General features: G+C 37.3%; 1 protein-coding gene across 5 annotated transcripts in view; it reads right to left on the bottom strand.

Annotated features, from left to right (window-relative positions):
• Positions 1 to 1,425: 1,425 nt before the first annotated feature.
• LOC131942013 (synaptotagmin-1) overlaps positions 1,426 to 22,202 on the bottom strand; it is a 48,144-nt gene continuing 27,367 nt past the window's right edge. For 2 of the 5 annotated variants that reach the window (XM_059301664.1, XM_059301666.1), the window contains exons 2-9: positions 12,901 to 13,118; positions 10,447 to 10,625; positions 9,687 to 9,812; positions 7,850 to 8,017; positions 7,012 to 7,185; positions 6,742 to 6,859; positions 4,466 to 4,599; positions 1,426 to 1,855 (exon numbers count right to left, since the gene is read on the bottom strand). In XM_059301664.1, coding sequence (XP_059157647.1) covers positions 1,670 to 1,855; positions 4,466 to 4,599; positions 6,742 to 6,859; positions 7,012 to 7,185; positions 7,850 to 8,017; positions 9,687 to 9,812; positions 10,447 to 10,625; positions 12,901 to 13,075 — 1,260 coding nt within the window. In that variant the 5' untranslated portion in view covers positions 13,076 to 13,118 and the 3' untranslated portion in view covers positions 1,426 to 1,669. Of the gene's footprint in view, positions 1,856 to 4,465; positions 4,600 to 5,471; positions 5,606 to 6,741; positions 6,860 to 7,011; positions 7,186 to 7,849; positions 8,018 to 9,686; positions 9,813 to 10,446; positions 10,626 to 12,900; positions 13,119 to 18,224; positions 18,430 to 18,536; positions 18,630 to 22,202 lie in introns of those variants that run through there. The other 3 variants (XM_059301667.1, XM_059301668.1, XM_059301665.1) reach the window with 3 other exon arrangements.

The raw sequence follows: 22,202 nt of genomic DNA, 5'->3' as shown, positions 1-22,202 counted from the left end.
TGTATGGCTCCATGGTTTTGAAAAAAAAAGCAAGATCCACATTCACAGTGTAAAAATGATCAGAAATGCTGATTTAACTATTTGGGATGAATGCCAAGATGGATTTATTGAGGTGAATGTTTCACTAAAGACTAATCTCCAAAAAAAGTTAAATTCAAGTGAGGTTATTTGCTTATGAATTTTATGCCAGTGATTTTAGTTTAGGTGATAGTTTTTCAAATAAAAAGAATGTATACCAGTAACTATAAAATGAAATATAAATGAACCAGACAATATACAATTTTTTGCTGACTAAAATAAAACCAGACTTGACCACAAGACGATCACATCAAATGTATCATTGAACACCCCCAATGATAGCTGATATTTACAAGTTTTGAACAGCTAGTCAACCCTTAGAGTTGAAGCTTAAGTAGGTTAACAGTAGTTGGATATGAAAGTATATTGAAAGCCAATTTTGTTTACTAACTTGTACTAAGTTGTACACCTAGCTTGCAAAATAAATTTTAAAAAGGCTGACTTTTAGGTGTAGGTAACTTCTATAACATTTCTTTTTAATGGGCAGTTTGCCATGATGCTCCAGTCAGATAAAAAGTTTGGAGTATTTGAGATCTCTCATTCAAAATGAAATGTTACAATGGATTGATAAAATTAACAAAATGACTAGACCAGACTCAACTATTAGAAATAAACATTTGTTTTCTACATTAAAGTGCTATCTTAATACATTGCATTGGTAAGCTTTAAAATGTATGCAATTAAAAAAAAATTAGTTCAGTATCCCTACAAAAAAGGTAGATCATGAAGCAACAATATTAAATACAATATAGTTTAAGTAAGTTCCAAATGACTGATCATCATTGCTCAACAATGCTGTTCTGTGGGGCTTCATAAATAAATTAACACAGGCTTAAGTCTATCACAAAGGTCAGTACAAAATTTCATAAACTACACTGTAGGAGAAATCATTTGCCTTTTTGGGGATTTTATTATACAAAAAATATTCAGGTGATATTTGACTGCAACAAAATTTGAACAATTAATTTCCGTTGGGGTTAATTACTAATTAGTTGCTAAGATAACTTTCAAGAAATAAATTTCTACCAGGAATACAAAGTATTACAAGAGTTAAACAACTGTGAACTAGGTTCTACAAAATATCTTACAACTACTACACGGTTTGACTTTTGAAGATAAGTTTCAATAAACACAACTACAAGATGACAGAAAAATAACATAAACAAAGCAATCATGTGCACAAAAATATTGACCTATTGAACTTAAAGCTGTAGCATACTTAATTTTCACAATTTAAAAAATATTTGAGTGCACATTACATTTTGAAGTATATTTCTTTTTAAATTTCCAAACTAGTGAGTAATGGTAGAAAAACATAATATTAACAATAATTATTTTACAGATATATTTTCTTGGTGATGAGAGTGATTTCCCATGTGGTTGAAAAACTAAAAACACTTGACAGACTTTTGAAGTATATGTTGTATGCTACCAATAAAAAGGAATTGAAAAAAATTAATGATATAGAATCAAGAAACTATAGGGATTATGTTTTCTCATCATAGGTTGATTCTTCAAATTCATTCTCATCAAGTAGAATGATAACCTCTTAGTTTTTTTACTGGTCACAGGAGCCTGTTGCCTTGTCTCTTTAGCTTTTCTCTGGCACTTCCTGTAGTGTGTGCCACTGTGCTATAGGGCGTCGTGGGTTGGCCAGCATGTCACTCCAGTGTCGGAGCTCGGTTCCTGAGGAGTTGCAGCCAAGCACACATCGTCCAATCGGCTCTGAGGTTCCGATACGATCGTAGTCAACCACGGTTATGATGAGTGTAACTTTCTGTAGAATTAATATCAGAAAATATTCATTAGTCAATTAAACATTATAAAAACATTTTTAAAGTTTAAAACTTTAAAATTACTTTCCCTTGTCTTCAATGTAAGATATTTAAATATTTTTAAAAATATACCAACACAATGAAGTGTCAATTCAATTGTTATTATTTTGTGTTGGTTAAGAAATGCATACAAAGTTGCTTTTTTTTTAACAATAGCTGCAGCATCTGGATTTTGTTCTTGGTAGGCTTATATAAAAATCAGAATCTCTATCTGGCACTGAGAAAGCAATCTCCAAGCTCATGCCTTAGGCAGAAGAGTAGTCCCTTATGCATTTTCTGATTCATTAAAGCATTCACAGAAACAGCATACATTATGGTGCATAAACTAATTGATATGTCAAAAGTATGAAACTATTTTCCTGCAGTTAAAATAATATCAATGTTAATACAGAAAAAATTAAAATAAATTGTTATAGTATTTGTATTAATTATCAATATAAAAGTTCTATTTTAAAGCAAATAATTATATAAATTTATAAGGTGGCCCAATGAATTAAAATTAGTAATTAACAATTCTATTATTTTATAGAACAATTTTGGGGACAGAAATTAAAAAATATAGTACATGTAGGCTAAAGCCAAATGCATAGAAATGCATGTGCATGGATGCTAATGCTACAAATAAAACAAAACTCTAGCAGATAACATGCAGACTTTTTTAACATTTGAACTAGAAATGTAAATTTAAGATTAAATGCTTAGCCACAAGTAAAATATTACTTGTAATAAATGCCATTTACAATATTAATATTACAAATAGAATTTCATACTTGTGTATTAAGTGAATGATTAAATAATCAAATATTGCTGGCATATTTTAAAAATATATATTAAATATGCTTATTTTGATTTAAAATTGTATATGTTTTTTTTTTAAGAGAAGATAATTGCAAAGAATAAATTATTAGTTAAAATAGTCTTTAAAACATGTTTTAAACTAAAATTATGAACTAAATAGGAATTTAAAAAAAAAAATATTAATTCAAGCGTTTATAAAACTGGAAAGCAAAATAAAATTACAGAAATATACTTGAAAAAATATAAAAAGAATTTTCAAGCGAAACAGATCTTAAGTAATGAAAAAGGTGATGAAAGAATGATGAGATTTTTTATTGTTTCATATTGATTAAGGAGAATACTTTTTCATGGTGGAAATGCATAGCTAAACATACAAAATTATTGGGTAGCTGAGTTGACATTACAACCTGACATTAAAATGGTTTGTGTGTATTGGAACAAAATGTTTTCAGTGTTAATGAACTGAGCTAAAATGGTCAGCATCTTAGCCAGATCACATTTTTATACTGGGATTTGCTGTGTTTTTTAAAAACTCTTGTTTATAGGTTAGTAAAACTCGTAGAGGATTTAGCAATAACAATTTTCACAAGTATTTAAAATGTGCTAAAAGTACAGTACCAAAAAAATTGCAATAAAGTGGCTGAAATTTAAAAAAAAATCTTTTTCTCACACAAACATTTATGTTTATTTTTAAAAACTTTCATAATTTTTGTTTATGTTTATTATGTTGTAGCTTAAAGCCATAGATGCAGGGCTAAAATAAAATAAAAAAGTCATGTTTTTTAACTTTCCAGACAAGAGAGCATATTGAAAATTTAAAAGACCTAAAAATAATAAAGTATAGATGAAGGTTAGGATGGAGCCTACTCATGCAAATAGCACAGAGTTTTATACAAACTATTTAGTTTTAAAATCATTTAATGATCTCATGATCAGGACTATTTCACATTGTATGTCTAATAGCCAATTACACACATTTCTATAATTCTGCTGTATGGAGTATTTTGATTTGTGAAAACATATTCAAAATTTAAAAATGTAAAAAAGAAATGGTTTATCAAATTATATGACTATAAATAAGAGGTCTCTCTTAATCCACCCTTGTTTTTTGCTCATAAAAAAAAATAAAAAAAATTACCAGTATCTATATGAAGGTATATATGTAATTTCTTACATTAATTATTGAAAGAAATTAGAACTGATCAATTGAATTGAGAAAAAAAAAATTAAAAAATAAGGCTATCAAGGCAAATCTTCAATCACATAACAAATATGGCACCCTTGATCAGACCCTGATGTTTAATATATCTGATTTGGCTGCAGTGAAGAGTTCTACTTTGGCATCTACTTGCATGAAACTTGACACAAATAATATACTTCTTACAATTCCACTAACATTGTGCTTTATAAAATAAAAAGAAGCTGCCTTTGATATTTGGTACTCAAAGGGGGAGAAAATGTTTTAATAGTTGAAATCTAAAACTAAATATTTAAACTTATGAATAAAAATATAATCTTTCTTACAGCCCTAGTTCTTAGGGAACAGATGTTGAATATTTATACACAAATATCAAAGTCTCTGTGGATATTTATACATGTCACTATGTTCATTAGCTACACAAATATCAAAGGCTCTGTGGATATTTATACATGTCACTATGTTCATTAGCTACAGAAAACGCTAAGTCCACCTTGATAACGGACAAAGTATTATAGCACCAATGGAACATTGTAACACACAAAAACACAGGTACCTGAATTTGTTCGAATGGAACTTCAAACGTAAAAGATTCATTATAGTAAGGATTGAGAGTGCATTTCTTGATGGTGGTCTTCTTCTTTTTCACCCGTTTTCCGTTGAGCATCAGAGATATTTTCACATAGGGATCTGCACCCAACCAAAGGTGTTCAAAAAAAAGAACAAAGCAAAAGTGTGGAAATTAAACATGAAAAAAGTGTGCAGATTAAAAAAAAAATACTTGGCCAGATTTTTCTGCCATGGCCAGGCGAATTGTAAAATTTGGTTATTTTGTCAGTGTTCAGACCTTGCCTAACTTTTACACGCAATAAAAAAAATTGAAATTTCGCATCAGTGTCTAAAGAAGAATTTGTCAGTTGAGAAACCTGCTGTAGGATTATTGTATATGAAAGCTGTCCAAATAGAAATGCATGTTGCATATGTGAATGGAAAAGATGTGGTGGATTTATGGGATAATATGTGCAAGAACGGCTATTGCAATAGTTGGAACAAATTCAATATTTTTACACATAAATTTAAAATGGCATGCTTAGTGATGTTCATGCCTTTAAGAAACAGAGGTGACTAATAAATGACATAAGAAGTGTTGATTTAATATCAAAATTGAAGAAAATTGTATTGTTATAATAATTACAAGATTTAGAAAAAAATTCTTACTTTGTTTTCAGAATGACTTTCAACAACAATTCTTTCACATAATTTTAATTTATTTAAACTTTTAAAAAATACTAAAGCATTAGGGTTAGAGAAAAAGTGGTTAAATGCCAGATAAAAATGATGACCATTGGGAAAAGCTTCTATTGAATCAGACCAAAAATCATTTGAGAATAGTTATAAAAAGGACAACAGCGAAAAACACAGAAAGAAAAAAAAATGATAAATAAATACTTTAAAATTCAATAAAGCAATCATGACCACTGTCCAAATAAATGTACACAAATGAATTGTATAAAAACTGTGCCAGTGAAAGTAAAAAGGATCTGACGCTGTGTGCCGTCTACCTGAATCTGCTCAAAAGGAACCTCAAATCCAAAAGACTCGTTGAAATAAGGATTGAGAGTGTTTTTCTTAATAGTAGTTTTCTTTTTCTTCAGACGTTTTGTCCCCTGAACTAGGGCAATTTTCACATAAGGATCTGCAAAGGTTTGTTATAAAAAAAGAACATAATCATGTATAGCCTTCAATCCTAGCTGGCCAGCAGTAGGGTGGAAGGTCTGTATGTTGGGTGTCAAGATTTAAGCCTTAAAATGTGTACGTTTTCCAAAAGATTGATGATGATTTGTATACCTGTATAAACTGCAGGTAGATCTAGTACCTGAAATAGTCAACTTTCTGTTTAGAAGACTACGGCTTAGTTGAGGAAACTCAACCCTTCTGCCGTAGGGCCCAGTAAAGAGTGGTGCTATGACTTTCAGCAGTACATTGTATGTAACTAATTAGCCGAGTTACCCTCCCCTAACACATAGTCTAACATTATAACATGGTCCAAAGATGGAGTTAAATTCTTAAGAAAATAATCTGACTTTAAAAAGAAATGTTTTAGATATATTTCTATAAAAATTTCAACAGTGTAATCACAATTAGTTGACAAAGAGTCATCTTAGACAGCTTGAGCCCACAGAAAGAGTTCAACCTATACACATATAAAACCACTTGTTTCACTAGATTATAACTGCTACAAGAGTGTTTGGAAGAAACAGTTAAACCTGTATATGTATAGACGTATAAAACCACTTGTTTTGCTAGTTTATAAATACTAAAAATGTGTTTGGCCTCTACCTGAAGCACACAAGTATTTCTTTTTTTAGATTCAACATGGGTGTTCTTTCTTCTGTAAACAAAACTGTATTAAAACTTCGTTCATTGTCAAAATAAATACATTCCCCTTGAAGCAGGATTGCCTTGATTTGAAGAAAACAATATCCCCAAAACAACAGCAGAACTAAATATTTTTTTTATCGGTCTACAAACTCGAACAAAGTAGACTCAACTGAAAAAATTTAAATTTTTCCTAGTAAAATCTTAGCATTTATTGAGGATGAAAAATACCTAAGCCGGCATTTGTGATTGGTCAGAAAGTAAGAATAGGAAATTGTATGGAGTCAATTTTGAACCCTTACGTAAAGTTATTTGATGAGAATTGTGTTGATGACAGCTATAGATTTTAAAAATATACTTTCAGTTTTTGTTAGTCCCAAGATGAGAATTGACTGCCTATATTAAATGTGTACAAAATGTAATGATGGGTAAACAGACAAAAACACTACACACCTGACAGGCCGCCTACATCCATCTTTTTCAGATTTTTAGCTTCAAGAATGACAACAGTAAGTTTTCCTGCAGTGGGTACATAGCGCAATGAGAAGCAGATGTCGCCCAGCTTGTTTTCCTGTGGGTACAAGGGAGTGCAGTAGACCTTTCAGTGACTTTCTAAACCAAGAATTATCAGGCACCACACACCACACGCCGCACACCACACAATACACACCACACACCATTCTATCTTTAGAAGGCAGCTAGGTACAGAGATATTTTCTTTACCTTCTCAGATTCAGTGTCTGGTGACTGCAAGTCTCGCCACTCCTCAACAACTCGGCCGAGATCGATGGAATTCAGGGGTACTTGAACCTGGCCAATCTGGTCGTGCTTTGAGAAGCGATCAAAGTCATACACAGCAAATGTCAGGATCTTGGAGCCGACCTCAGCATAGGGAACCTGAAAATTGCAGTGTGCTGCTATAGCCTAATGTCAGGTTTTGAAAGTGGGCTGAGATTTAATGTCAACGTTTTGAAAGATGAGCTGTGGATATAATGTCAGGTTTTTTAAGGTGGGTGTGATGTAATGTCAGGTTTTTAAAGATGGATTGCAAGTGCAAGAAAGTAAGAGATTATAACCAAACATGGAAAAGTTCAGGGCAAGTGGTCTCTTCTAAAGCTCTGGTTTTGGTATGTACCTGTTGTAACTTTGTGACAATCCAAAATATTTAAAATATAGGACCTGGGACCTACATAAGTAAAAGTTTATTTTAAAATTTTAAACATGTGTTACAAAATTTTTAATGTGAGAAAAAACTCAGGAGTACCAATAGTTTTAGATGTAAGAGTTACCTTGAAGGTGTCTCATTGAAGATTGGGTTTAACAAAAGTTACCTTGAAGGTGAAGCTCTTATTGAAGACTGGGTTTAACAAAAGTTACCTTAAAGGTGAAGCTCTCATTGAAGACTGGGTTTAACAAAAGTTACTTTAAAGGTGAAGCTCTCATTGAAGACTGGGTTTAACAAAAGTTACCTTAAAGGTGAAGCTCTCATTGAAGACTGGGTTTAACAAAAGTTACCTTAAAGGTGAAGCTCTCATTGAAGACTGGGTTTAACAAAAGTTACCTTAAAGGTGAAGCTCTCATTGAAGACTGGGTTTAACGTCTTTCGATGGACTTTGGTCTCGTACTTTTTCTTCTTGTCTGGGAGCAGGTAGACCTTGACATACGGGTCACTGGTGCCGGACATGTCCATGCCGGGGAGGTCTGCCGCTTGGATCACATTGACAGACAGCTGAGGTGGACAAATACACAACGTAAAGTTATGTGTTAAAACAAAATGACAAACTTTGTGACTTCTATCCACAAACAAATACACAACGTCAGGTTATGTGTTAAAACAAAATGACAAACTTTGTGACTTCTATCCACAAACAAATACACAACGTCAGGTTATGTGTTAAAACAAAATGACAAACTTTGTAACTTCCATCCACAAACAAATACACAACGTAAAGTTATGTGTTAAAACAAAATGACATACTTTGTGACTTCCATCCACAAACAAATAAATTTATAACATAAATTTTTGTTAGGTATTGCTGGCTAACACTTGATTTTTCTTTGAAAATTTTCTTGCAAGAAAAATACCACAAGAGAATTGTTTTTAAAAGAAATCTTGCAAGTGTTGTCCTACAAGTGTTGTCCTACAGGTGTTGTCCTACAGGTGTTGTGTTGTCCTACAAGTGTTGTGTTGTCTTACATGTGTTGTCCTACAAGTGTTGTCCTACCAGTGTTGTCCTACAGGTGTTGTCCTACAGGTGTTGTCCCTACAGGTGTTGTCCTACAAGTATTGTCCTACAAGTGTTGCCCTACAGGTGTTGTCCTACAAGTGTTGTCCTACAGGTGTTGTCCTACAAGTGTTGTCCTACAGGTGTTGTCCTACAAGTATTGTCCTACAAGTGTTGCCCTAAAGGTGTTGTCCTACAAGTGTTGTCCTACAAGTGTTGTCCTACAGGTGTTGTGTTGTCCTACATGTGTTGTGTTGTCCTATGAGTGTTGTCCTACAGGTGTTGTCCTAAAGGTGTTGTCCTACACTGATCTCATCTGACCTAGTGACGCCACTATGTTTTGATCAAAACTTGATGAAAGTAAAGTTTACACCAAACAAGCTATTCCACTGTGTTTTGATCAAAACTTGATCAAAACTTGATGAAGTAAAATTTACACCAAACAAGCTATTCCACAGTGTTTTGATCAAAACTTGATGATGTAAAGTTTACCACAAACAAGCTGAGCCACTGTGTTATGATCAAAACTTGATGAAGTAAAGTTTACCACAAACAAGCTATTCCACTGTGTTTTGATCAAAACTTGATGAAGTAAAGTTTACACCAAACAAGCTGAGCCACACAAACCAAATCTGACCCACACAAACCAAATCTGACCCACACAAACCAAGTCTGACCCACACAAACCAAATCTGACCCACACAAACCAAATCTGACCCACACAAACCAAATCTGACCCACACAAACCAAATCTGACCCACACAAACCAAGTCTGACCCACACAAACCAAGTCTGACCCACACAAACCAAATCTGACCCACACAAACCAAATCTGACCCACACAAACCAAATCTGACCCACACAAACCAAGTCTGACCCACACAAACCAAGTCTGACCCACACAAACCAAGTCTGACCCACACAAACCAAGTCTGACCCACACAAACCAAGTCTGACCCACACAAACCAAGTCTGACCCACACAAACCAAGTCTGACCCACACAAACCAAGTCTGACCCACACAAACAAGCTGAGCCACACAAACCAAATCTGAGCCACACAAACCAAATCTGAGCCACACAAACCAAATCTGACCCACACAAACCAAATCTGAGCCACACAAACAAGCTGACCCACACAAACCAAATCTGAGCCACACAAACCAAATCTGACCTCTCCTTTCTGGAAGTCATAGTCCAGAGAAAATTGAAGTTTGCCTAGCTTGACCTCTGACTTGGTGCTCTCAGCATCTTCATTGTCCTCCATGTTGACAGGAAGTTCATCCAGATCTGGTTGGACCTGTGGGGAGAGTGTGTGGGATAGGGGGCATGAATGGTGGGGAGAGTGTGTGGGATAGGGGGCATGAATGGTGGGTAACTGTAGGGAGAGTGTGTGGGATAGAGGGCATGAATAGTGGGGAAAGTGTGTGGGATAGAGGGCATAAATGGTGGGGAGAGTGTGTGGGATAGGGGCATAAATGGTGGGGAGAGTGTGTGGGAGAGTGTGTGGGATAGGGGGTATGAATGGTGGGTAACTGTGGGGAGAGTGTGTGGGATAGGGGGCATGAATGGTGGGTAACTGTGGGGAGAGTGTGTGGGATAGGGGGCATTAATTGTGGGTAACTGTGGGCGTGTGTGGGATAGGGGGCAGTAATGGTGGGTAACTGTGGGGAAAAGTGTGGGATAGAGGGCATAAATTGTGGTTAACTGTGGGGAGAGTATGTTGGATAGGGGGCATTAATTGTGGGTAACTGTGGGGAGAGTGTGTGGGATAGGGGGCATTAATTGTGGGTAACTGTGGGGAGAGTGTGTGGGATAGAGGGCATGAATGGTGGGGAGAGTGTGTGGGATAGGGGGCATTAATTGTGGGTAACTGTGGGGAGAGTGTGTGTTTTGTGTCTTTAATTTTGGTCTACAATCTTGACAGATCTTACCTTTTCTTTGTAAGAGTTCCCCAGGAGCTGCACACTCTTGAGATCCACTGCACCTTTCAGGCCCTTCTTGCCTTCCTTCTTCTTCCTCTTCCTGCAGCATCTCCGGCAGACACAGTAGACGGTGCAGATCAGAAACAGCAGCGCCCCCGCGATGATGAGTATAATGGCCCAGATTGGCACTAGAGGAAAGGGGAGGTTACTCTCAATATGTTCAGTTACGGAAGCTGTTTAGCACTGGCTACAATAGGCTACTGACGGCTATAGTATAAAAAGATGGTTGGTACATAAAGAAGAGATTTTGAAAAGCTGTTATTAAAATGTAATTGACTAAATTTTGTTTGCTCTTGTATAGTTTTTAATCAAGATATTATTAACCGTAAAGGTGTGATCGTAAAGGTGTAGTGTAATGCTTAGAACTCACCTACCTGTTACAGCACACTAAAAATCTGATCAAAACTACCTTGTATTTATGACATAGACTTAAGGTGGGCAAGAAGCAGTAACAGGTTTAAAATATATATTTAAGAAAGTTCTCTTAGCACATTGATGTGTGAGCTCCCACATTTACATTTGTATCAGTAAACATTGGAAAAAATATTTTTAAAGATTTTATGGTTTAAATAGTTTCTTTAGTAAATAGGTCCATTTAATTAGGTATTTAATTTTTTAATTAACAGAACAGCTGATAACCAACAGAGCATGAAGGTCAAACAGATTTTAAAAGTGTTTGAAATAAAATGTGAGTAAAAATGTGTGCGCTATAGTAGAGAAACTTTAAAAGTTAATCAGAATACGCTTAGATTTTGTACGTCAATTGCATTGTATTGATGAGACTTACAATCTGATTTTCTAACATTAACACAAAATGTTGCCTGCAGATTTATTTACATCCTGAATTATAATTAATTTAAGGTTCAAAACTGATCAATTTAGGAGCAATACAGATCAAATTTAAATTGTGCAATTAATTTGTCAACTTCTTAATAAAGAAACTCTGTTTTAGAAGTATTGTACTTTAAATGTTTTGAGTTAGTTGAAAATATAATTTAAAAAGTACTCATTAAAAGAATTTGATTTTTATAGTTCAATAATTAAAGATAGATCTCTTGGCCTACCCATACTGAAATGGAAAGGGTGTATTTAATAAATAGCGAACTATATCATTTGTTTAGCCAAGCACTGCCTGTTCTACATACATAATTTCCAAATCATAAATGGGAACCACATCCAGCTAAAACATTATTAAAACAACTAGATCTAGATCTATACTTATATGCCAAAAATGAAAAATACAGAGGCTGAGTAATTTACTAATAGGTCCATGTATATTTATAAGTTATATAATTATTATTAATAATTAAGAAATCTAAACAAAAATAAATTAGTGAAAGACATCTTGCAAAAAAATGTAGTTAGTGAGCATGTTATCCCGTATCAAATGGAATCATCCTCATTGTTATTCAATCAATAAATTTTCGGCACTATAAAAAAGTATTTTTAAAAACTGTGCTAAAGTAATAATAAAAAACATAAAATTAATATTGGTACATTGATTGCCAATTATTTGAATTGATTTTAGACTAAGTGAGTTATTTCCCTTAGCAAAGGCCCATCACCCTGTAAAAAAAACATTCTATTCAAACAGGTAATAAAACGACTTCAACTCACGCTCGTCAATGGATTGTTTATCTGTCTCCATTTTAAATTATATTGGTTGGTTGATTATAAAACAAATTTGAATTTTCAAGTTTTGAATATTTCCTCAATAAAGTTATTCCTAATTCGAGACATTTAACCCAAAAAGAGACATTCACAAATGACGTCACGCTATTGGAAACGATTTTATCCTGGAATCTTGACGTTTCCGTGACGTCAATACTACAGTCAGATCCAACCCCTCCTTCCAAAATGAATCTCTCCCGCTCAAATTAACATAATTCTAATATAAAGTAACATATGTGTAAAATGTTTAATTTGTAGCAAGCAACATTACATTTGCACCCCACCTCCTCTCCCATACCTTGAATATCCTCAGAAAATTCTTACCCCCACCACTAGGATTGTGACGTCTAGTATTAAAGACCCTTAGCTTTAAATGTTGGCAGAAAAAACTTAAGTTAGCTGTTGGGACCTGTCAAGATAGGTGAAGTAGAGTTCATCTGTTTCATGTATTGGGATAGTGTGTTCAGTTCAATGCGCAGCCTCATTTATTTTAGGGGGCAGGAGGGGGGGGTGGTCAAAAGTACACAACAAAGCAATCAAGGCATTGATACTGTGTGTGTGTGTGTATGTGTGTGTGTGTGTGTTATTTTTAAGCTCATCAAACTTCAAACAAACGTTATTTCTGCATTTCTTTATCTCCAAAAGGGTCCGTCATTTCTCAATCTGAAAAAGGTCTTTTATTTCTCAATCTGAAAAAAGGTTTTTTATTTCTCAACGTGAAAAAGGTCTTACATTTCTCAATCTCTCCCATGATAGTATCCTTGAGGTCATCGAACTTGCTCTTCCCGCCACTGCTCTCCTCGTCTGCTACAGTCGTGATATCGTCTGCTGGCTCGGTCGTCGTCACCGTGTCCATGGCCGCCCGTCTCAGGCGGCCCAGAGTTTCCATGACGTCCAATGCCGGCATTTTCCGGCTGCGTCCTATGGACAGTGGCTAGTTCCACAACACCCTGTAACACAAGCAGAATGTCGTGGGAGATTAGATAAAGCGGGGGGGGGGGGGGGGATGTTAGGGCATAGGGGGAGTATATCTACACATAACCAAGGGATATGTGTAGATAAGCCATATGACGGAAGGTGATGTGACGGAAGGTGAAGTGACGGAAGGTGAAGTGACGGAAGGTGTTGTGATGGATGGTGATGTGACGGAAGGTAATGTGTCGGAAGGTGAAGTGACGGAAGGTGATGTGGCGGAAGGGGATGTGACAGATGGTGTTGTGACAGATGGTGTTGTGACGGAAGGTGTTGTGACGGAAGGTGTTGTGACGGAAGGTGTTGTGACGGAAGGTGTTGTGACGAAAGGCTGTCGCAACAAATGTAACATATGTCAATGAATTTTCATATTTTCGCCAGCGCTTTTTTCTGTTTGCGCTTTTTTATGTTTGCGCTTTTTTCTGTTTGCGCTTTTTTTCTGTTGTGCATCTTTCTGGTCACCCTGTTAAGATATTGAGAGGTGGAGAAGATATGGAGAGATATAAAAGCCAGGAAAACAGCCGTTATAAGCTCTTGTAGCCCAGGCAAGGAGGTGTAACCCCCCCCCCCCCCCTTCCACCCACAAGAACATTCGCCTAACATCCCGACAGATTCTTGACTGTGCCTTCATGAAAACTTTATCGATCTTGCTAGATCATCAGCGCTGATGTAAGGATTCATACATTCCACCCCACCCCACCCCGTCATGTTCCCTGTGAGTCCCACAGAGAATATATATATATATATATATATATATATATATATATATATATATATATATATATATATATATATATATATATATATAAATAAATTTTAGATGCAGTCATATCCTAAGAAAGGAACGGCTAATCTGGCTTGTGATTTACAAATTATGCATAATCAATTATTTATCTTGAAGGACATACCAAGCTGACCATGAACAAAGTAAAATAGTTGTATGTAAAATTTAAACTGTAAAGTATCACATGACAGCGAATTCAAAATTTCAAACTACCAACCAGTCCCATCAATCAATTATTGTTTAAGTGGCACAGGTTAGTATGCTATTTATAGAATAGAAACCATTCAGCAGTAAATATTATTGTTTATCGTATCACGTGATTACAAACCAAGCTATACCCTACACTGGCCTACACAAAGGGACAGGAGGCAGCACCTTTGGGCAATCTCTTGTGTCATGATTCAATGCTTGTGTCAATGTACCCTTATCGTGTTTATAGACCTCTAAACTGAATAAAATGGTTTTTCAAATCTCTTTAAAATATTTCAGCGACCAATGATTTTACTATTAAAGACAAGTTCGTTGATATTATTTAAACATCCCCTCCCGTCCCCCATACAGATTTTGCGACAAGAAATATTTATAGCTAAGGTTTAGATAGGTTGTTAATGATATAATCAGAGTCTGATGGCATAGCAGAGGTCTGGGTTGTGTTAGTTGGATCAAACAAGACGGCTTAGACAATTGGAACATTGAATTAAATCTTTAATTAAACCTCGCGATTTTAAAAATTGTCTTCTTTTGATCTTAAACAGATTTTCTATCATTAGACGAACCATATTTGTTTATGTGTGTGTGTGGGGGGGGGGGGGATTGAATAAAGGGCTCCAAAAGAGCAATCCCCTACCCAGCACTGTGTGTACGTGTGTGATTGCTTCAGTAGCCTCCGTCATCCACACGCTCCACTTCTCGCTGTCACCACGACCTTTTGACCTGCACACAGGAAGTCCATGTTTTCATCAGTGACCCTAATGACCCCTGGTGTTTACTGGCGTCATTAGCTTCATCACTATCTTCCCCACAGTGACCTTTCAGCTACCTCATCTGTAACATCAAACCCCACCCAGACTGTAACATTCCCACCCCACCCCAAGCATATAACATCCCACCCCACACAGAACCCACAACAGTTGGATAAAATAGCAACAGTGGTCGTGGGTCCAACGCCTGCAGTGTCAGATTTATGCATAAGTAATCCAGCTATCGCTGTTTTGTCGCCAATTTATTTTTGTAACATTTATTTATAATTCTTTTCCCTTTCAAACCGTGACGGAGGCCGAGCTATCTGTCCATTAGAGTAACTAACACCAGGATCTACCTCTTCATGTCGTCAAACTTTTTGCTAAGAACATGGAAATATTTGCCAGTGGCATATGACATCTGGACATAAACACAGCGGGAGTGATCTTCTCTAACGGTTCTGGAATATTTTTATATTACACTACGGGGGATGGCGACTCGGGATATAGACATGAGTTTTATTCAATTTTAATGACTTAACTTCCAGATTTATATAATAACCCATGTGCGCACTTCTTTCTCTCTCTGTCCGCAAAATATTTTCACATGATATGAGATCAGTATCTTGAGCGATATATGGAGGAATTAATACGGACTTTTGTTGAAAATAATATTATATGTTTTAAATGTATAACCTACATTTTATTCAAAGAACAAAAATAAAAATAAAGGCATATTCGAATGTAGAATAACAATAAATTTTAAATTGACAAGAACGCAATGAACAATGACCTCAACATGCCACATGTTTACACTCTGGAAAAACACAACACTAATGGCGTCATCTTCCGATTTTAGAATATAAAGAAATGAACTATTTCATTCAAATTTGATTTAGATCTAGATTCTATAAATCTACGTATTAAGTACGCTATGAAATATATACAATTTTCTCTGTCAAACTAATACAAATTACTTAAAAAAAAACAACATAATGACCATTGAATAGCCGGGTTTGTAACGGAATCAATTAAGTCTCTTAATCAGTGTGTGCATTGAATATGGTGTTCTGTTGACTAATAATGTATAGCCTATAATTTGGTTTTAATTTTTCTAATAAGCATTGGTAGCCTATGTTTTTACTTCCTCGTATATACGAAGTATAGAGAAAGTCTTGTAATCGTGCAAAAAAAAAATCGAGATTTTTTACAAATCTCGACGTTTTACACATCACTGATACGGAAAAACATAATTTTGCAATCTTGTCCGTATGTCTGTGTGTCTGTGTGTCTGTCTGTCTGTCCGTGTGTAAACACGATAACTTGAGTACCGTTACAGCTAGGTTGATGAAATTTCATATATAAGTATTTTATCAAAATCGTAGATCCGTATCAACTTTTGAGCGATTTCCGATAACCGGAAGTGGTACTTTTCCTACTTTGAATTTTTCAAAAGCCTATAACTTGAGTACTATTTCAGATAGATAAATGAAATTTCACATGTAAGTAAAAGATCTAATTCTCTACCGTCTGTTAAATTTTGAGTAATTTCCGTTGACTGGAAGTAGTACTTTACGCTACTTCCGATTTCTCAAAAAACTAATGTAAATTTTAAAAGTACTAATAATATTGCGCACTATTATGCGCTTTTTTATTTGGCGTTCACTTGGTGTGCAATTAATTTGTCTACGAGATTTTATTCTATTTTTAAAACTTTAAGTATTTAAAATGGATTAAAAATCATGTCTATAGCCCGAGTTCCCATCCCCTGTTATTTTATATAAGAATATTCGAGAAAGTTTAGGGGAGATCACTCCCGGTTTATTTTAAATGTGTCGGATTTTTAGCTATTTAGTTATTTCTCTGCATTGTCACTAATATCGTTCATCGTGTAGTAAAGCACATTGCGTTTTCATCAATAACTATTGTATTCAATATTTTTCTCAAACATGTGTAAGATTAAAAATATATAGGCCTATAATTCACGTGTAACGGGTACCGACGGCTAGTTTTAAAATAGAAGAGAATCTCGCAGAAAAAAAAGAATTGCGCAAACACTGAATGGCAAACAATGTGTATAATAGTGCGGAATATTATTAGTACTTTATAAATTCACTTGCGCTTTTTGACAAATCGGAAATAGTTTAAAGTACTATTTCCAATCACCGGAAATTACTCAAAATTTGACAGAGAACAGAGAATTAAATCTTTTACATACGTGAAATTTCGTTTATCAGGAATAGTACACAAGTTAATGGTTAGAATAAGTTCCACCTCCGGATACCAGCAATAACTGAAAACTACATATTTGATGTAATACTTATATACGAAATGTCGTCAACCTAGCTGTAACGGGACTCGAGTAATCGTGTTCACAGACACATAGACACACACACAAACACACAATTTTGCAAAATTAAGTTTTTCCGACTCAGGGAGGTCTAAAACGACTTTTCGCACGTTTACAATACTTCCTCAATACTCCGTACACGAGAAATTAAAAACAGCTTACGGCCCTATAAAATCTAAATCCAGCCCAAACTTCTAGGTAAATAAACCGGTAGTGATCTCCCCTAAACTTTCTCGAATATTCTTATATAAAACAACAGGGGATGGTAACTGGGGATATAGTTATGATTTTTAATCCATTTTAAATACTTAAACTTTTTAAAATAGAATAGAATCTCATAGAAAAAAGTATTGCGCACCAACCGAACGCCGAATAAAGATGTTCATAATGGTGCGCAATATTATTAGTACTTTTAAAATTTACATTAGTTTTTTGAGAAATCGGAAGTAGCGTAAATTACTACTTCCAGTCAACGGAAATTACTCAAAATTTAACAGAAGGTAGAGAATTAGATCTTTTACTTACATGTGAAATTTCATTTATCTATCTAAAATAGTACTCAAGTTATAGGCTTTTAAAAAATTCAAAGTAGGAAAAGTACCACTTCCGGTTATCGGAAATCGCTCAAAAGTTGATACGGATCTACGATTTTGATAAAATACTTATATATGAAATTTCATCAACCTAGCTGTAACGGTACTGAAGTTATCGTGTTTACACACGGACAGACACACACACAGACAGACACACACACACACAGACATACGGACAAGATTGCAAAATTATGTTTTTCCGTATCAGTGAGGTGTAAAACGTCGAGATTTGTAAAAATCTCGATTTTTTTTTTGCACGATTACAATACTTTCTCTATACTACGTATATACGAGAAAGTAAAAATAACACCGAGAATATTTCTATAACAAAATGAAGCTGATATAGAAATAGAATGTGAGCAGGTCACACATCGATATCCACACAATGTAAGACTTACGATGGTATTAGAGCGATGTTCACACAATGTGAGAATTGGGATGGCGATAGATGATGTTCACACAATGTCAGACTTGGGATGGCGATAGATGATGTTCACACAATGTCAGACTTGGGATGGCGATAGATGATGTCCACACAATGTCAGACTTGGGATGGCGATAGATGATGTCCACACAATGTCAGACTTGGGATGGCGATAGATGATGTTCAGTTCGTTAATGAGTGCTGGGTATTGAGAACATCACTGGCTAATTAAGCGGTCACACATCAAGTCAGTTAAAACAGATAAAAAGGTTAATTTGTGCCTTACCAAAACATGACGTGACCTTGGGATAAACGTATACACAATGACGTCACAGCGAAAGTCGTAATAAAATGTGATCAATATTCGCGCAGACGACTCGACGAGGCGGGAAATCGATCGACAGATCGAGGTTTGATATTCCTGCTTGGCCAACATCGATGGCGCCTCGAGTATTTCAAGTTCGATGCTTACCGAGAAATCGGTTACTCAGACGGGGTTCGGTATCGCCCATGGTGGTTTGATTGTGAGGCTACGGTATCGCCCATGTTGTCAGGGCGGAATCGTCCACACAAATATGAATGAAAGCTTCCAGTATCGATCTATGCGGGACTGTGTCAGTTAGGTGAAGTGTGTTGGCTGGGCGGAGTCGATTACAAAACAAATTTGATGAATCGATTCTAATGGAGAAGTTGTTGATAGAGAATGATGCCCAAGCTAGCGCAGTGTGGGACATTCCCGCGACATGGGACCAGGCCACCCTATCCTTATCCTAATCCTAACACCAGCCTTGACAAAATCCAGGCTAATCTGACGCTGCTGTTGTAATCCTAACTGAACAAACCACTCACAGCCCCACACAAACCACTAACAGCCCCACACAAACCACACACAGCCCCACACAAACCACTCACATCCCCACACAAACCACTCACATCCCCACACAAACCACTCACAGCCCCACACAAACCACTCACAGCCCCACACAAACCACTCACAGCCCCACACAAACCACTCACAGCCCCACACAAACCACTCACAGCCCCACACAAACCACTCACAGCCCCACACAAACCACTCACAGCCCCACACAAACCACTCACAGCCCCACACAAACCACTCACAGCCCCACACAAACCACTCACAGCCCCACACAAACCACTCACAGCCCCACACAAACCACTCACAGCCCCACACAAACCACTCACAGCCCCACACAAACCACTCACAGCCCCACACAAACCACTCACAGCCCCACACAAACTGACGTCACTACACAACCAGACATTGCAGCACGTTATAGGTCGTCTGGTACCCTATAACGGAAAAGTGCGACAGTAGATAGAAACACAGTGTTTTATTTGTGTTGTTGGCCAGCTATCAACAAAATTAGCCCGGCATCACATCTTCATGGCCCAGAAACATTCCAATTACATAATTTATAATTTATCTTTGGCTTGTGGCTCATCTAGAAATCGATATCCAAATTGATTAAAAAGTCTTCTCTTCGATTTTCGGCTGTTGAATTAAACAACTAAGGTGATGTGTGGGAGTGGGGTGTGGAGGGTGGGGAGTGGAGACTGGGGGTGGGGGTGGGGTAGAGGGTGCGGGTGGAGAGCGGGGGTGTCTGGTTCTTGAAGCAGAAAAACCAATTTGAAATCTCTCATAAATTTCTTGGTGTGTTTGACTAGCATAGATGCTTGCCTCTCACAAGAGATGATGTCAAGTATTTCCTACAGCCACTGGCAGGCTATACCAACACAAGTATTTCTAAATACCACTAGCAGGTTATACCAACACAAGTATTTCCTACAGCCACAGGTAGGCTATACCAACACAAGTATTTCTAACTACCACTGGCAGGTTATACCAACACAAGTATTTCTACCACAGGTAGGCTTAAACAAAAGGATTGCGAGATTTTAGAATACGTCAAGGTGTCGTAGAATTGTAAAGAAACGAATTTTATATTTTATTGTGGACTGTGGTGTCACAGAGATTGGTGGCGTCAGGTAACCCAGGGTGTGACCCCCCCCCCCCCACACACACATAAGACAACGACTATTACAGTGTAATAAAACTATAGTAAACCACCCCGGATAGCGTCCCCTCTGTCACTAATGCAGTAAGTCTGCACAATTTGAAGAATCAGATCACCAGCTTGGAAAAAAAAGTCTTTCTCTTTAAAAATTTGTTATATTTCGTCGTGATCTCACCCCCCCCCCCCCACCACAATGGTGTTTCCCACTGCGGTCCGCACCCCCCCCCCCCCCCACACACTCTTTCCCTCGACTTGTGACGTCAGTGAGTCTGGAACATGAGACAAGGATTGTCATTGGTCAGTAGATCAACTTTTCTGGAATTGTCTGAGCTAATCGATAAATCAATCAATTAGGACTGTCGATAGAGTAAACGTAGAGTTTAAAAATAAATACAAAATAAACCAGGAAATAGAGTCGCTGTTTTATTTCCTAACCCGGGTGATCCTGCTACAGATGGTGGGTGGTGGGTGGTGGATGGGGGTGGGGAGGGTGGGTTACTGTTCTAGTGTCCCTGCATGTTCCTGATACTGAAGGGGGGGGGGGGGTAGCTGGTCAGTCACATGACTACAGTTTGCGACTCACAAGTGTGGGTCCACCCACTTTAGCGACAAGTGTGGGTACATCCACTTTAGCGACAAGTGTGGGTCCACACACTTTAGCGACAAGTGTGGGTCCACACACTTTAGCGAAAAGTGTGGGTAGCCAAATTTATCGACAAGTGTGGGTACACCCACTTTAGCGACAAGTGTGGGAACACCCACTTTAGCGACAAGTGTGGGAACACCCACTTTAGCGACAAGTGTGGGTACACCCACTTTAGCGACAAGTGTGGGTACACCCACTTTAGCGACAAGTGTGGGTAGCCAACTTTAGCGAGAGACAAAAAATGTGCAACTTACTAGGGTGGGTGGGTGCAGAATAGAAAGGTCATCTGTTGATTGATGTCACGTGCAATTTGTGGAGGGCTAATGGTCGGGTAATTAGTGCCTCACGTGAGATTGGTCTCGTGATGAGAGTTAGGTTGACCTTGTCTGGTGTCCTGATGTCCTTTAGAGTGGGGTCCTGATGTCCTAGTGTGGGGTCCTGATGTCCTAGTGTGGGGTCCTGATGTCCTAGTGTGGTGTACTGATGTCCTAGTGTGGTGTACTGATGTCCTTATGTGGGGTCCTGATGTCCTAGTGTGGGGTCCTGATGTCCTAGTGTGGTGTACTGATGTCCTAGTGTGGTGTACTGATGTCCTAGTGTGGTGTACTGATGTCCTAGTGTGGGGTCCTGATGTCCTAGTGTGGGGTCCTGATGTCCTAGTGTGGTGTACTGATGTCCTTATGTGGGGTCCTGATGTCCTAGTGTGGGGTCCTGATGTCCTAGTGTGGTGTACTGATGTCCTAGTGTGGTGTACTGATGTCCTAGTGTGGGGTCCTGATGTCCTAGTGTGGGGTCCTGATGTCCTAGTGTGGGGTCCTGATGTCCTTTAGAGTGGGGTCCTGATGTCCTAGTGTGGTGTACTGATGTCCTAGTGTGGGGTCCTGATGTCCTTTAGAGTGGGGTCCTGATGTCCTAGTGTGGGGTCCTGATGTCCTAGTGTGGGGTCCTGATGTCCTAGTGTGGGGTCCTGATGTCCTTATGTGGGGTCCTGATGTCCAAGTGTGGTGTACTGATGTCCTAGTGTGGTGTACTGATGTCCTAGTGTGGTGTACTGATGTCCTAGTGTGGGGTCCTGATGTCCTAGTGTGGGGTCCTGATGTCCTAGTGTGGGGTCCTGATGTCCTTTAGAGTGGGGTCCTGATGTCCTAGTGTGGGGTCCTGATGTCCTAGTGTGGGGTCCTGATGTCCTTATGTGGGGTCCTGATGTCCTTATGTGGGGTCCTGATGTCCTAGTGTGGGGTCCTGATGTCCTTATGTGGGGTCCTGA

Source organism: Physella acuta, unplaced genomic scaffold, assembly GCF_028476545.2.
Source record: "Physella acuta isolate Inbredline_101_S28 unplaced genomic scaffold, ASM2847654v3 ptg000381l, whole genome shotgun sequence".
In the NCBI taxonomy this organism is placed as follows: Eukaryota; Metazoa; Mollusca; class Gastropoda; family Physidae; genus Physella; species Physella acuta.
This window is presented reverse-complemented; position numbering and strand designations above follow the sequence as displayed.